Below are 13,933 nucleotides of genomic sequence, written 5' to 3'. Positions count from 1 at the left end.
ACATCTGTGACTGAACTTTCAACCTGCACTAACTCAAAACATGCACACGCACACACATACACACACACACACACACGCACACACAAGCACACTGCACTTTCTGCACTAAACCCAAACATACACACACTGACACACAACTCATACACACACACACACACACATGCACACCGCACTTTCTACCTGCACTAAACACACACACACACAAAACACACACACACACACACACAAAACACACACACACACACACACACACACACACACACACACACACACACACACACACACACACACACACACACACACACACAGACTGCTGCTGGTGTACTTGATAGACCCTTTTTAATGTTTATTTTTTTTTATTATTATTTTTTTTTTTTTTCTTCAATGCTACTATTACTATGTCAGAACGCTACAAAGGACTTTTAGGGAAAAAAGCACAACAAAATACCTCCTCTTAATGTATGTTCTCTACAAGTCTTCTGTTGTCCAGTCCTGCACTTTAAATGTCTGTATGAGCACTGTCTATGTCCATACTGTCTTATGTCCATGTATGAGTACTGTCTATGTCTATACTGTCTATGTCCTTACCTAGATTAGTCTATGTCTGCATGGGAAAGCAAGAAACGTAATTTCAAATTCTTTGTATGACCAGTGCATGTAAAGAAATTGACAATAAAACCAACTTGACTTGACTTGACTTGACTATACAAATGGTTAAAACTTTAAGCTTCAGTGACCTCCAACTTCTGTCTTCAATGATGTTTTTCCCACTGTACCACCTGCAAGCGAAGGGATAATGTGTAGAGTTGAAGAATGAACCTCACTCAGCCCTTTGAACCTCACTCAGCCCAGTCACGGCTGTAGCACATCAGCTATGAAATGGCTGCCGATGTGCTAACATAATAATGGCACGTGAATCACGGTCAGTGCGGCAACCACCAAAAATAACAAACGGCTGATTAGCAGAAAGTAAGAGATTTCTTTTTCGCCTCCAAGGTATTAGAGCAGCAAGTTCAGCCGTTGTTAGTTCAAACATGTAATGCGCGTGCATGCAAGTATGAACTGGCAAAGCGAGCAAGCAAAGTAGAGATTGAAATCCCACATTCGCAGCAAAGCTCACAATACCAAGAAAATGTGGTTGGTCCGTCCCACTGGCCCACAAGCAGCGCAAGTATACATTCTTCCTGGAAACAGTAGGCTCTGGACTCTGACCATATTAAGACACCTCTGTGGTGTTGTGAGCGCTGAGAGAAAGGGCCGACATTGTGCACAGGATCAGATCTTCTAGATGAGCTCAGAAAGAGGGTTTTATCCTGCAGATGGATTAGCTACTGCGTCAGCATTAGACAGTTGTAAACAAGCTGCTTAAATGTGGACACTGTTAAAAAAATGTGTCATGTCACAGAAAATGAAAACTTTTCACTTCACAGTCTACAAATGGCAATTTTAAATAATTTTGCAAAAATTCTCAATTTTTTTGTTAATGCTTTATGGGCTGATGGTTGAGTTTGAGCTGCTGCTGCTGTTGCTGCTACTGCTGTTGTTGTTGTTATGATTGTTGTTGGTGTTTTGATTGTTGTTGTTGTTGTTGTTGTTGTTGTTGTTGTTGCTGCTGCTGCTGCTGTTGTTGCTGTTGCGGCTGTTGTTGTTGTTGTTTACTGTTGTTGATGCTGCTGCTGCTGTTGCTGCTGCTGCTGCTGTTGTTGTGGCTACATATTATGGTGGATGTTGAGATGGTGTTTTGCTCGTGTTTTCACAGTAGAAGAAGGGGAATCTTTTCTCACAATTTTCCTGCACTTTGTTGCTCGTCTGCAAAAGTCTGCTGTTAAGTTGCCCTATAATGGGACAACATCAGGGCCTTCCAAAGTGGCTGGAATTCACCCTCAGAGGAAGAGGTCCATCGCTGGCCCTGTCAAAGCCGTGAGCCCCAATGGCCTGCCTAATGAGTCACGGAAATGTAGTGGCTCGTTACCATGAATCCCCATCCCCTGCCAACTAGAGAGAGAGAGAGAGAGAGAGAGAGAGAGAGAGAGAGAGAGAGAGAGAGAGAGAGAGAGAGATGACATCCCAAAACAATTAATGTCAATGATATAATAGTTTAATGACATTCTGTAAAAACAATTAGATGCTATTCTGGGTAGGTCAAAAATAAAAAGCTTTGTGTGTGTGTTTGTGTGTGTGTGTGTGTGTGTGTGTGTGTGTGTGTGTGTGTGTGTGTGTGTGTGTGTGTGTGTGTGTGTGTGTGTGTGTGTGTGTGTGGACATGTGCGCATGTGCATGCTTGTGTGTGCGCGTGCTTTTGTGTGTTTTGCTGTTGAGTGTGTGTTGCAGAGTAAACCCCACATTTGTTTTTGTCGGCGGTTCAGCAAACATATGTGTACCCCTTGAATCCCCCCCTCCCTCCGAGACCATAACTGACACAGCGGGGCTGCTAACAGCTTTGGCTGGGCCCAAGGCAAAAGTCATCTGATACATACATACTGTACAAGACAGGTAATGAGGAGCCAAATCTGGGCTCTCTTTTCTCCCTGGGCCTGGGACAACTGACCTGTTTGTGCCCCCCTGTCTGTGTCTCTGGACAGCCGGAAATGTGTCTGCAGGCTGAAGGGAAGCTGGCACCTGCTGCTGCTGCTACTGCAGGGGGTCGGCAATTATGCGCCTGACATTCAAGATCCCCCAGTGGCACACAGCTCATCACAACACCTGCAGGCCAAAGCAAAGCAGCACAGGAATATGATTGGACCGTGCCGTTTTCTCATCCTCCTCCCTCTTCCTCCTCGTCCTCCCCTTCCTCTTCCTCATCTTCCTCCTCCTCCTTCTCCTCCTCTCTTTCTGTCTTCTTGTCTGTATGGTAGAGACCATGGGACTCATTTATCAGCCGTTTATAGCCTCATAATGCATACGGCTCCACCAGTGGAACACCTACAAACACAAAGTACTGTATCTATCCGTTGAAAACACCATAGTAGTACACTACTACAACATTCCTACTACACAGTCCTTACCGACACAGTCCTGTAGTATGGAACATCGGAGGTGCGGCCTGAGGACACATGCGACACCATGGTGGCTAAAAAAATTTTCTGGTGCACATGGGAAGTGGGTGAGACGTCATGATGGATGAAAAAACGATTCCGGTGCGCATGAGCAGTGGGTGAGATGTTATGATGGAGGAAAATAATTGTAAAAAATGTGCGTGTCCTGTGACTGTCCTGTTTCATACTCCAGCCCTGGCAGAAGGGGCATTGCACTTTACCATGCCGCCAGTACTGACAGTAGAAGAAGAAAGTGACTCAGAGGGGCTACACATTTATGACTTAATTGATTCACCTTGTTGCGTACTGTCTTTGATATGACTAAAATAACTAATTGCGAAACAGGTGAAGTGAGTTGGTAATGGCAATATTGCAATCATTATGCAAGTATTTAAGCAAGACTTGTTGCCATAATTAGAAAACGCACAAATTTAGGAGGTATTGCTACATACACACTGTTGATAAATGAGGCACTATGGTCTTTCAGGGAATACTGTCCTTGTGTACCGGTACATTCAGTGTCTATAGCCAGTGTACTGTATGTTGGCAAATGTATCAATGCATGCAGCGTTTAATGCTTTCTCTCTCTCTCTCTCTGCACAGCGCCTAAAGCCTCACACCCACCTACCCATGTACACCCTCTACTCTCCCATACACCATGACAGGAGGCCGCTATGCCAGCCAATGTGTTGGGAACAGTGCAAGGTTCAGTCAGCATCTTGCTCAAGGACACTTTGGTGTTGTCAGTTAAGCACTGGAATCGAACCAGAAAAACCCTCCGAATACTGCGCGACTTGTTGAACACTTCCTGAATGTTGTGTTCCATAGAATTGAATAGTGTTCATCCACAACGAGTTTCCAATTGCTTGTTGGCTTGTTTGCTTTTTTTCTTTCTTTTCTTGCGCTGTTGTCCCACTTTTTTCCATCAGAAGGTTGCAGGCATTGGTTCTGCTTTCATTTCAGTTTGTTTAGCTGTACCACATTACATAGCAAAACATCTGCTGACGTTTCAAACTATTTAGTGCACTAAAACCAAAGAACATGGACTGCATTTATATAGCGCATTTCCACTCCTTTGAGCACTCAAAGCAATTTACATTGTATGCCTCACATTCACCCATTCACACTCACATTCACACACCGGTATCTTGCTCAAGGGCACATCGATGGGGTCAGGCAGAGCGGGGCTCGAACCTGCAACCTTTGGGTTGCCGAACGGCTCTGAGCCACCCCCGCATGTCTTGTGTGTCACTGAGCCATGGCCTCACGACTGATAGACTGGAGTTCTTCAGCTCATTTTGCCTTCCTCCTTAACTAGCCCCAGTCCCAGCCCCAGCCCCAGCCCTCTCCCAAGACCCAGTCCGAGACTCAGCCCTCTCTTGCAGCCCCAGCCCCAGCCCCAGCCCCAGCCCTCTCTACCCCAGCCCCAGCCCCAGTACCAGCCCCATAACTCCAGCCCTCTCCTCCAGCCCGTCCCAGCCCCAGGGCTTCGTCGCCTGTGTGTAGGCATAGGGGCAGGGTGGCGTAGCACAGCAGACAGGGAGGTCGCAGCAACCCGATGTGCCGTCTGCGCTGTGTAGTGTACACTGCTCTTGGAATGGGAACAGAGCTGGAGGTCCGTCAGCAACAAGCGACCACGGACGGAAGTGGCACAACAACCGTGGGAAATGACAAGAGCCGCGGCGCCGGTGACCCACTTAAACGCAGCTCGGCCGGCCACTGGGGCCGGAACCATGAGAGGCAAACAAGGCTGGCATTCTTCTTGTGGGCTTTAGACCTGCCCCTGTTGGGAAGCACATGGATTATTGATGATGACTTATTTTCTTTTTTTTCTTTTCAGGAGCAGGGCTTAGAGTCTATTCTAGCAGCTGTATTCGGTATGCCTGGAAGTTGGCACATGCAGGCACATAACTCAGGCTACACTGGTGCTGCAGGGGTTTTTGATTGACATTGTTTGAGCAGGAGCCCATTATACCTATGATATTATTATGCTACAAATAGGATGGATGGCTATGAACAATGAAATAATATGAAGGCCTATAACATAATTTCACACTATACTTGATTTGCCCCTATTGACTAAATAACCTATTGTAGTTATTTCCCAGACTACAGGTCTCCTTTTGATGCGGGATTGTATTGTGTGAAAATGAAAATTGAAAAAAAAAATGATTTGGTGAGGCAGCACAAGAAGTGTTCATGAGACCAGTCAGTCGCTGTGTGACGGCCAAACAGCCAGCCAGCGAGGGCCTGAGCTGAAATTGATGCTTTCAGTTGAAATCACCATGGTGACACAGCAAGCGCAAAATCAGGCACATGAAAGAGAGAGAATCTAGGCCACACAACCTTTGCAGTGGTCTGGCAGGGCAAGGCAACTTTTTTTCTATCGCGCATTTCATACACAAGGGAGCTATACGAGCTTTATTTTGGTTAAAGAAAGAGTCCGAAAGAGAATAGTTCTACATAGGTATCAGATTTTTTTAATCTGTTATTAAGTAATGTTGTCCACATGCAACAAAGACAAATGTACTATGACTATAGGCAAAATAATTTGACAGGGATACATATTTAATGACAGCGCTTATTCAAAGGAAGAGAAGAGTGTTTGATTGAGAAATCTCTGAAAAACTACTCCACTTGTGTCAAAATAAGGCACAGTGAGCAGCAGCACTAACCCACAGTCACAGATGTATTCTACTCTGCATTCTCCCAAACGGTAGACTTCCAAGGTGTCAAGATGTAAGCAGCAACCTTTCTATTTCCTCAGGCTGGAATGAGCTGTGACTTGGGACAGACATTAATGATGGAAACGCTTTGTAGTGATGCTGTGTGTGTGTGTGTGTGTGTGTGTGTGTGTGTGTGTGTGTGTGTGTGTGTGTGTGTGTGTGTGTGTGTGTGTGTGTGTGTGTGTGTGTGTGTGTGTGTGTGTGCTTTCGTGCATGCCTGTGTGTGTGCGTGCGTGTGCAGGCATTTTTGAGTATTTGTGCTTTTTTGTGCATGATTGTGTGCCCAAGAGACAATGTACACTTGTGAGGGAAGGAGAGACTGAGTATTTTAGTGAGTGTTTTATGCACTTATACACTGAATAGTAAGACATCTACAGCTGGAGAACAAAGCCAAAGGTTGGACTCATTGGTCTGAATCATTACTACGTATACTTTTATATATGTCAGTGGTTGGAGAGGCTAGTTGGTTGAACTGGTACAGCAAAACCATGATGGCTGGAGCACAGTACACTTCCAAGAACGAACGAAGTGAAAATGATTGTAATAGTGCACATTTTTCTAATAATAAAATGATTATAATAATAGGGCATGTTGAGACTCACACCAGCTATAACCATTTCTCCTTGGATGGATGGATGGATGGATGGTGGATGGATGGATGGATGGTGGGTGGATGGATGGATGATGGATGGATGGATGGATGGATGGATGGATGGATGGATGGATGGATGGATGGATGGATGGATGTTGTGTGCTGCGACTCACACCTGATGTAACCATTTCTCTGTTCTCCTTTTTCCTTTCGTGTGTGGAAAGAGCAGCACTATTCTCTGTACCCCCGTTAGACTCTGAAGCCAGTGTGGAGAACGACCCGCAGCAATTGATTGCCGTTCGCTCAAGGGTGTGCATTTGCACATTTTCTTCCTGTTGCTCGGGTTTTCTTCTATGTATGAAAAAAGTCTTGGTGGAAAGAATGACATTTTTTGGTTTGACAAAACAGTCCCTTTGAACAGATTTCATATCCTGCGGCGAGCCTCTTATGATAACATATGATATGATCTGCTGTTCTATTTAAAAGGTTAAAATAAAAGGTTACAATTAATGAAAGGTTAAGAAACACTTAACATGCAACACACAGCTTTTCAATTAGACTCAGGGGCTCATGAATGCCATCATGTGTTTTGTAAGCTTCAGTAGGTGAGTGCTTGTATTTTTTACCAGGTTAGCCTCATAGAGTAGAGCAGACTGATTGTTTATATTGACTGATTGTATGCATAGGTTTTTTCATGTACAAACATTTATGTTGTGAGGAAGGGAAGGTAAGGGCAAGATACTGGCAGCCAACCACGTGAGCTCATCTTTTGACCGATAGCGATTTCCAACAATCAGAGGTTGAACAGTGCGCAGCCAGGGTCGCGCAGCCAGGGTCGCTCAGCCAGGGATTGTTTACAAACGTGAAACCCATGTATTATATCGCTCATATTTTCCGTGAGGTCAGCAGATCTTAGCCTGGGCGAATAGCCCGGGCAAAAGCCATGAGGAATCCGTCTCCGGCGTGGACGATGGGAGATGGTCTGATCTTACTCTATCATTTAAATTAATTGAAGTTCCAAACTCAAATGAAAACCCATATTGTGCTTTATTAGCATGCCTGTTACGTTATAGCGTCGCAAAAGCATACAAATAACAAAACGAAAGTATGACTATAGTTACCTTAACCAATCAGTAACGGAGCTCGCGGGTGAGTTCTACGTCACCACTCTCAACTGTTTGCTGATTGGCGAAACACTGAGAGAACCGAGCTTGAGGCTTTTGCCAGACGATGTGCGGAGCCAAAATCTTTGGGTGGAGTACAGAGGATGGCGTCGCGAGGCTAAGCAGATCTACCTGGTGCACACCCTCATAAAAGCAAACTGTGTTCTGACTGACCAACTAACTGACTTAGCGGTGTATGGTGCCACTACTATATGTGCAAAACTAAAATGTGCAACAAGTGATGTTTGTGTAATATGGTCCCTTTACTGGAACTTTCATGGCTAGAGCTACAGGTTTCCTTGCTGCAGCGGTGGTGTGTGCTGGTGAGGTGTGCAAGAAGAGCATCAGCTGAAAAAAAGGAATGATTTCCCTTTTCCATGTCAGCCTTTCATTTGAATCCAATTAACTATCAAAGACCTTGGAGCCCATGCACTGAAAGAGCACCTTACACAGCTGGTGTCTGACACACACACGCACGCACGCACACGCGCACGCGCACGCACGCACGCGCGCACACACACGCCAGCACGCATGCACGCACGCACGCACACACACACGCACACACACACATACACATTCTCTCTCTCTCTCTCTCTCTCTCTCTCTCTCTCTCTCTCTCTCTCTCTCTCTCTCTCTCTCTCTCTCTCTCTTTCTCTCTCTCTCATTCTTTCCCACTGACTGCCCTCTACTTTCTCATCAGAGGCATCTGACAACACTGCCCACCATCTCCTGGACAGGGTTATTTTGGTGCCCACACACACACATGTACGCAGGCATGCACGCACGCACACAAACACACACACAAATTCACACACAGGGCTGACTGGGCTCTCACCTGTTTCCAATTACCGGGCCTAAGTCATTGGCCATGTGCTGCGTTGATGGTGATGTGTCAGCCTGCGTGTGAGGCGAGCAGTAGGTGAGCGGGATTGTCTGGCTACAGCCAGGGCAGCAATGGGGGAGAAATAGGGCCGGGCAATTTTGGCTTAAAGGGGCCCCTACAGAACTGACTCACCGGTGGGCCTCGCACTCTCGTGGTCCCCTATTTTCAGAAATGTAAAAAAAAAAAAAAAAAACACAGGGGCCCCTTTAAGCCACCGGGAGATGCCTGCTATGCCAGGTGTCCAGTCCCGCGCTGATTGTGTGTCTGCAGCCTAATCCCCCTCCATGGGGCCAGAGCCATTGGCTTGGAGATGGGAGATGAGTGGCGGCTGCAGCCAGACAGACAGAATACTCTCCTCCTCACTGATGATGGTGGTCTCTCTCTCTCTCTCTCTCTCTCTCTCTCTCTCTCTTTCTCTTTCTTGCTCTCTCGCATCACACCTCTCCCTCATCCTCTCTCTCTCTCTCTCTCTCTCTCTCTTTCTCTTTCTTGCTCTCTCGCATCACACCTCTCCCTCATCCCCTCTCTCTCTCTCTCTCTCTCTCTCTCTCTCCCTCCCTCCCATCACACAATGTCTGTCTTGCGGTCTCCTCTCTGTCTTCATCTCTCTGTCTTGGTGTCTGTCACCCACTCATGTTCTTGCTATCTTCCTCCAGCACTCAGAGGGTAGTGGCGTAGGGAGAGGGTGATGATGTAGTGCTGCATTTTCTTTCTCACTTTGAACTTGCTCATTCATTCATTCATTCATTCATTCATTCATCCATGCAACCCTGAAAGTCTCTCTCTCGCTCTCTCACGCTCGCTCCCTTTCTCTCTCATTGTGGAACATTTTTGAAAAACAGGGCATACAACAAGACCCAATTTTCTCCCTTCTCTCAGACTGTCTGTCTTGTACACCATTTTCTTCAAGTGTGTGTGTGTGTGTGTGTGTGTGTGTGTGTGTGTGTGTGTGTGCGCCTGACTGACTGACTGACTCTCAGACTGTCTGCCTTATATACCATTTTCTTTAAGTGTGTGTGTGTTTGTGTGTGTGCGCACGTGCGTGTCTGCGTATGTGTTATTATGCATGACCAGTGACGTCCTTCATGCTCACAGAGCAGATTGGCTTCAGTCTGAACATAACTATGTATTGGTTGCGTGCTGCACTTTGGGTCAGGAATGGGTATTGATCGCTATCTTGTCTTTGTGTCCACAGATATTCCTTGCAGCCTTGTCCTTCGCCTACTTTGCAAAGGCGTTATCTGGGAGTTACATGAAGAGCACAATCACCCAGCTGGAGAGGAGATTTGACATTCCCAGTTATTTAATCGGCATCATCGACGGCAGCTTCGAGATAGGTGAGTGCCTGTGTCATGATTTGATGTAAAATTGTATTTCCCAGGCCTACCGTGGCATAATGGTAGGGCACTCGTCTACTATGTGGCCTACCTGGGTTCGATTCCCGTCCCGGGTCCTTTGCCAGCCCTTCCTCGTCTCTCTCTCCTCACTCGCTTCCTGTCACCATCTTCACTATACTATCATGAATAACGTCAAAAAGGCCAAAAAGATATCTTAAAGGGGCACTGTGTGAGATTTTTAGATCTTTATTTCCAGAATTCATGCTGCCCATTCTCTAATGTTACCTTTTCCATAAATACTTACCACCACCACCAAATTCATCATGACTGGAAAAATTGCTCTTTTCATAAATGAAAAGGGGGATCTTCTCCATGGTCCACCATTTTGAATTTCCAAAAATAGCCATTTTTAGCTGCAAAAATTTGGCAATAGGCAGCCCAGTTTCAATAAGCAGCATAGTTGCAGTACCCTTTATGACCATTTCCTGCACAGTGTCACACACACACACACTATATTTTCCACCCGGGCCTGACTCACTTAAAACGTTTCTTTATTAGGGGTATGCCACTATTTTGGGGCTTACTACAGTTAAAATCGTTGGCTGGGGTTTATAAAGGTGCTTAAGTGTCTTATTTTTCATGTTAAGCGTTGTCTTGCTTTAAGACAAGTTAAAAGAGGGAATATGTCGCTAAGCTAGTGAAAGTCAATGGATCCGTGTAGGTTTCCGGTTCCGGTGTGATGGTGTCAGCTTAAAACGCTAACCCTTCCAACCCCGCGAATGTTTAAATATATTAAAAACGAAATCCCAAAATGAAAATGAGGAAAACTGAATGAATGAAGGAATGAATTTACGTTCGGGAGAGACCACGGAGAAAAAGATCAAGAAACCGAAATCGCAACAGAAGTCCAAACAAAGGAAGAACATGGCAGCAGGTGAGCAACCAGCTGAGACTGACATGCAAACTTTGATGATGGCAATAAAATCCGAAATCACCGCATTCCGGCAAGATTTCAACAAAAACGCCGAGGAAACAAAACAAGAGATTGGGAAACTGACTCGAGAAATTAAAGGGATCCAGGAGGAAGTAAAGGATACAAAAAAAGAAGTAATTGAAGCGCAAGACCGAATCAGTAATTTGGAAGACAAGGAGCCGACCCTAAAAGAAATTATATCTCACCTGTTGATCAATCAAAGTCGTATGGCTGCGAGAATCGAATATCTCGAAAATAAGTCGAGACAAAATAACATCAGAATCTACCAAGTTAAAGAAGGAGCAGAGGGAGCAGACATGGTGAAATTCATAGAAGAATTAATTAGTGGAAAACTCGGCATTCCCGATACAGAACTGTTCATAGTAGCCGCACACAGATCCGCAGTACAGACAACGGTGGTTGGAAACGCGCCGCAACAGGAGAAGCCAGAAAACACTAAACCACGCTCAATAATCGTCCGTTTCCTAACATGGCAGACAAAACAGAGGGTTCTGGACGCCGCTTGGGATAAGGAGAGGACCCCTATCAAGTTCGATGAGGAGATCATCTATTTTGACCAGGATTACTCCAGCGAGATAATGAACAAGCGGAGACAATTCACCGAGATCAAAAAGCAGCTGAAGGAAAGTGGTATCAAATCGCATTTCAAGTATCCTGCGAAATTGAAGGTCAAAATAGGAGGTGGAGAGCAGGTGTACAACACGGCGACAGAGGCGTATGCGGCACTCCAGGCACAAGGGATCCTCGGAGAACAACAGACGCAAAATCGGGCGCACGCAGGACGGACAGAGACGCGTCGGAAAGGAAAGGAAAAACTGGATGAAAAAACAGAAGCCCTATTACAGAAACTCAATGGAAAATATTGAGACCGAAGCTACTCGTCATAACTGTGTCAAGCTGACGGAGTATAGGCTACCTTCCCAAGACTGGATATTTTGGCCGGCGCTCTCTCTGAAGAAACGGAACTGAAGATAGGCCTACCGAATCTGGTAAATGAGATAGACTACACTTTTCGTTCACTCATGGACAGAATAAACTTATCTTTTTTCTCCTCTTAAAGAAGCTCAATTGAGGATGATCACCACATCTGGTGATTAAGATATAGCCTACCCTTTTTTTTTCATGGTCAGAGTAAACTTCTCCTTTTCTCCTTTTTAAAGAAGCTCGTTTGAGGATGATCACCCCATTTTTTTCATTCATGGATAGTGTAAAGTTCTTTTTTTCCCCACTTTTTTTGTTTTGTTTTGTTTTGTTTGTAAAAGCTCAATTGACAATGATCACCCCTTTTTTCAGTCATGGACAGAGTTAAGCTATTGCTCCCCCTTTTGAAGAGGATCAAGTGAGGATGATCGCCCCTTTTTTTCATCCATGGACCGAGAAAGGATCTTTTTTTTTTTAGGTGCATAGGATAAATGGCATCCCAGGAACATTCTGGACATGAAAATCTGCAAGAAAAGCCAATGGACCTAATGGAAATAAGCTTCCTTTGCGCTCTCTCTCTCTCTCTCTCTCTCTCTCTCTCTCTCTCTCTCTCTCTCTCTCTCTCTCTCTCTCTCTCTCTCTCTCTCTCTCTCTAGGGATGGGGGATGGGGGGTGGGCGGGGGGGGGGGGGGGGGGGGGGGGGGGGGGGGGATAAGAAAAACTGATTTAACAACAGACTCATCTTCGAGAGGGGGAAGATCTTCAGGTGCCCAGTGCCTCTCTCTCTCTCTCTCTCTCTCTCTCTCTCTCTCTCTCTCTCTCTCTCTCTCTCTCTCTCCCTCTCTCCCCCTCCTGTGCTCTGCTCTGGGGTGGGGGTGGGGGGATACTGGCATTGGTACTAGGAAAAAAAAAAAGAGAGAGGGGGAGAGAGGAAATTTAAGGGGAAAGGAAAAAAAAACAAAACTTTGTTTTCTAAAAAACTGGCATTGGTACTAGAAAAAAAACATCAGTTGGGTTTAAAAAAAAAAAAAAGAGAGAGGAAATTTAAGTGAAAAAAAAGTGTTTTCTAAAAAAGCCATTGTTGGGCTATAAATAATAATGATAATAATATAAAATTTTGCTATCTTGATATAGAGTGCGTAAACGCTCCTTTTTTTTTGGTCGGATGGAGGGCGACCTCTCTCTCTCACTCTCTCTCTGTGCTCTGGTCTGGGGTGGTGGGGTGGTAGAGGGGGGACAACTACTGATTAATCATGGTAAAAAGGGCTATTATAACTTTGTTTGGGTTACTGCCATTGGTAAAAGAGAAGAAAAAAAACCTTTGTTTTCTATTTTTTTTTAAAAAAAGCCTTAGTTTGGTTACAAATAATAATAATAATACAAAATTGAAAGTTATACTATTTGTGTGTGTGCTGACTTGATAGAGAGTGAGTAAATGCTCCCTTTGTATTATTTGGATTATTCTCTCTCTCTCTCTGTCTCTCTCTCTCTCCCTGCTCTGGTTAGGGGGGTGTAGGGGGGGGGACAATCAACTTTATTTTTGGGGTTAGTGGCATTGGTGAAAGAGAAAGAAGAGGAAAAAAGAAAAAAGAAAAAAATGCTCTAGTTTGATTAAATAATAACTTAGAAGGGGAAAGTTTTGCTTTTTTGTTTTCTGTTTTGTAAAGAAACTTTTTAGTTGGACTACCAAAGGAAAGAAAGGTTATTTGCTAGTTATTTCCTCCCTAGGCATTATGTGGACGTAGGGTGATCTCTGTCTCCTCTCACTCTCATTCTCTCTCTCTGCTTTGGTGGGGGGTGGGGTGGGGGGGGGGGGGGGGGGGGGCTGGGGGGGTACTGATTTCTTAACTTCGATATTTAGTTGTTGTTTTTTTTTTATTTATTTATTTATTTATTTATTTTTTATTATTATCTTTATTGATCTATGTATTTATGTATTTCTGTCTTCTCTTTTTCTGACGGCTGAAGTTAATATTTAGAAAATACAGGCATAGGCCTACTGCATAGACACTTTGACCTTACTTTACATCTCAGCAAGGAGACTTATCTTAGTTAAATACCTTTTCAGCCTCTGTGTTGGTTACAAAGTAAGAAGGAGTTTTCCTTCAACTGTTTTGGGTCTTTTTTATATTATTATTATTATTATTATTATTATTATTATTATTATTATTTAATATTTTTTCATTATTATTATTTTTTTTATTATTATTATTATTTTTTTTAAACTCATTTATGTATTGGTCCAATACAAACATAAATGTAGTATATGGGAAAGTAAGTTAA

The 13,933-nt window shown here is 44.4% G+C and overlaps 1 protein-coding gene across 1 annotated transcript in view; it reads left to right on the top strand.

Annotated features, from left to right (window-relative positions):
- LOC134447328 (solute carrier organic anion transporter family member 1C1-like) overlaps positions 1–13,933 on the top strand; it is a 52,532-nt gene that overhangs the window by 8,160 nt on the left and 30,439 nt on the right. Inside the window, exon 2 of the mRNA XM_063196738.1 lies at positions 9,594–9,735. Coding sequence (XP_063052808.1) covers positions 9,651–9,735 — 85 coding nt within the window. The 5' untranslated portion in view covers positions 9,594–9,650. The remainder of the gene's footprint in view (positions 1–9,593; positions 9,736–13,933) is intronic.

This window comes from Engraulis encrasicolus, chromosome 4 (assembly GCF_034702125.1).
Source record: "Engraulis encrasicolus isolate BLACKSEA-1 chromosome 4, IST_EnEncr_1.0, whole genome shotgun sequence".
Lineage (NCBI taxonomy): Eukaryota > Metazoa > Chordata > Actinopteri > Clupeiformes > Engraulidae > Engraulis > Engraulis encrasicolus.
This window is presented reverse-complemented; position numbering and strand designations above follow the sequence as displayed.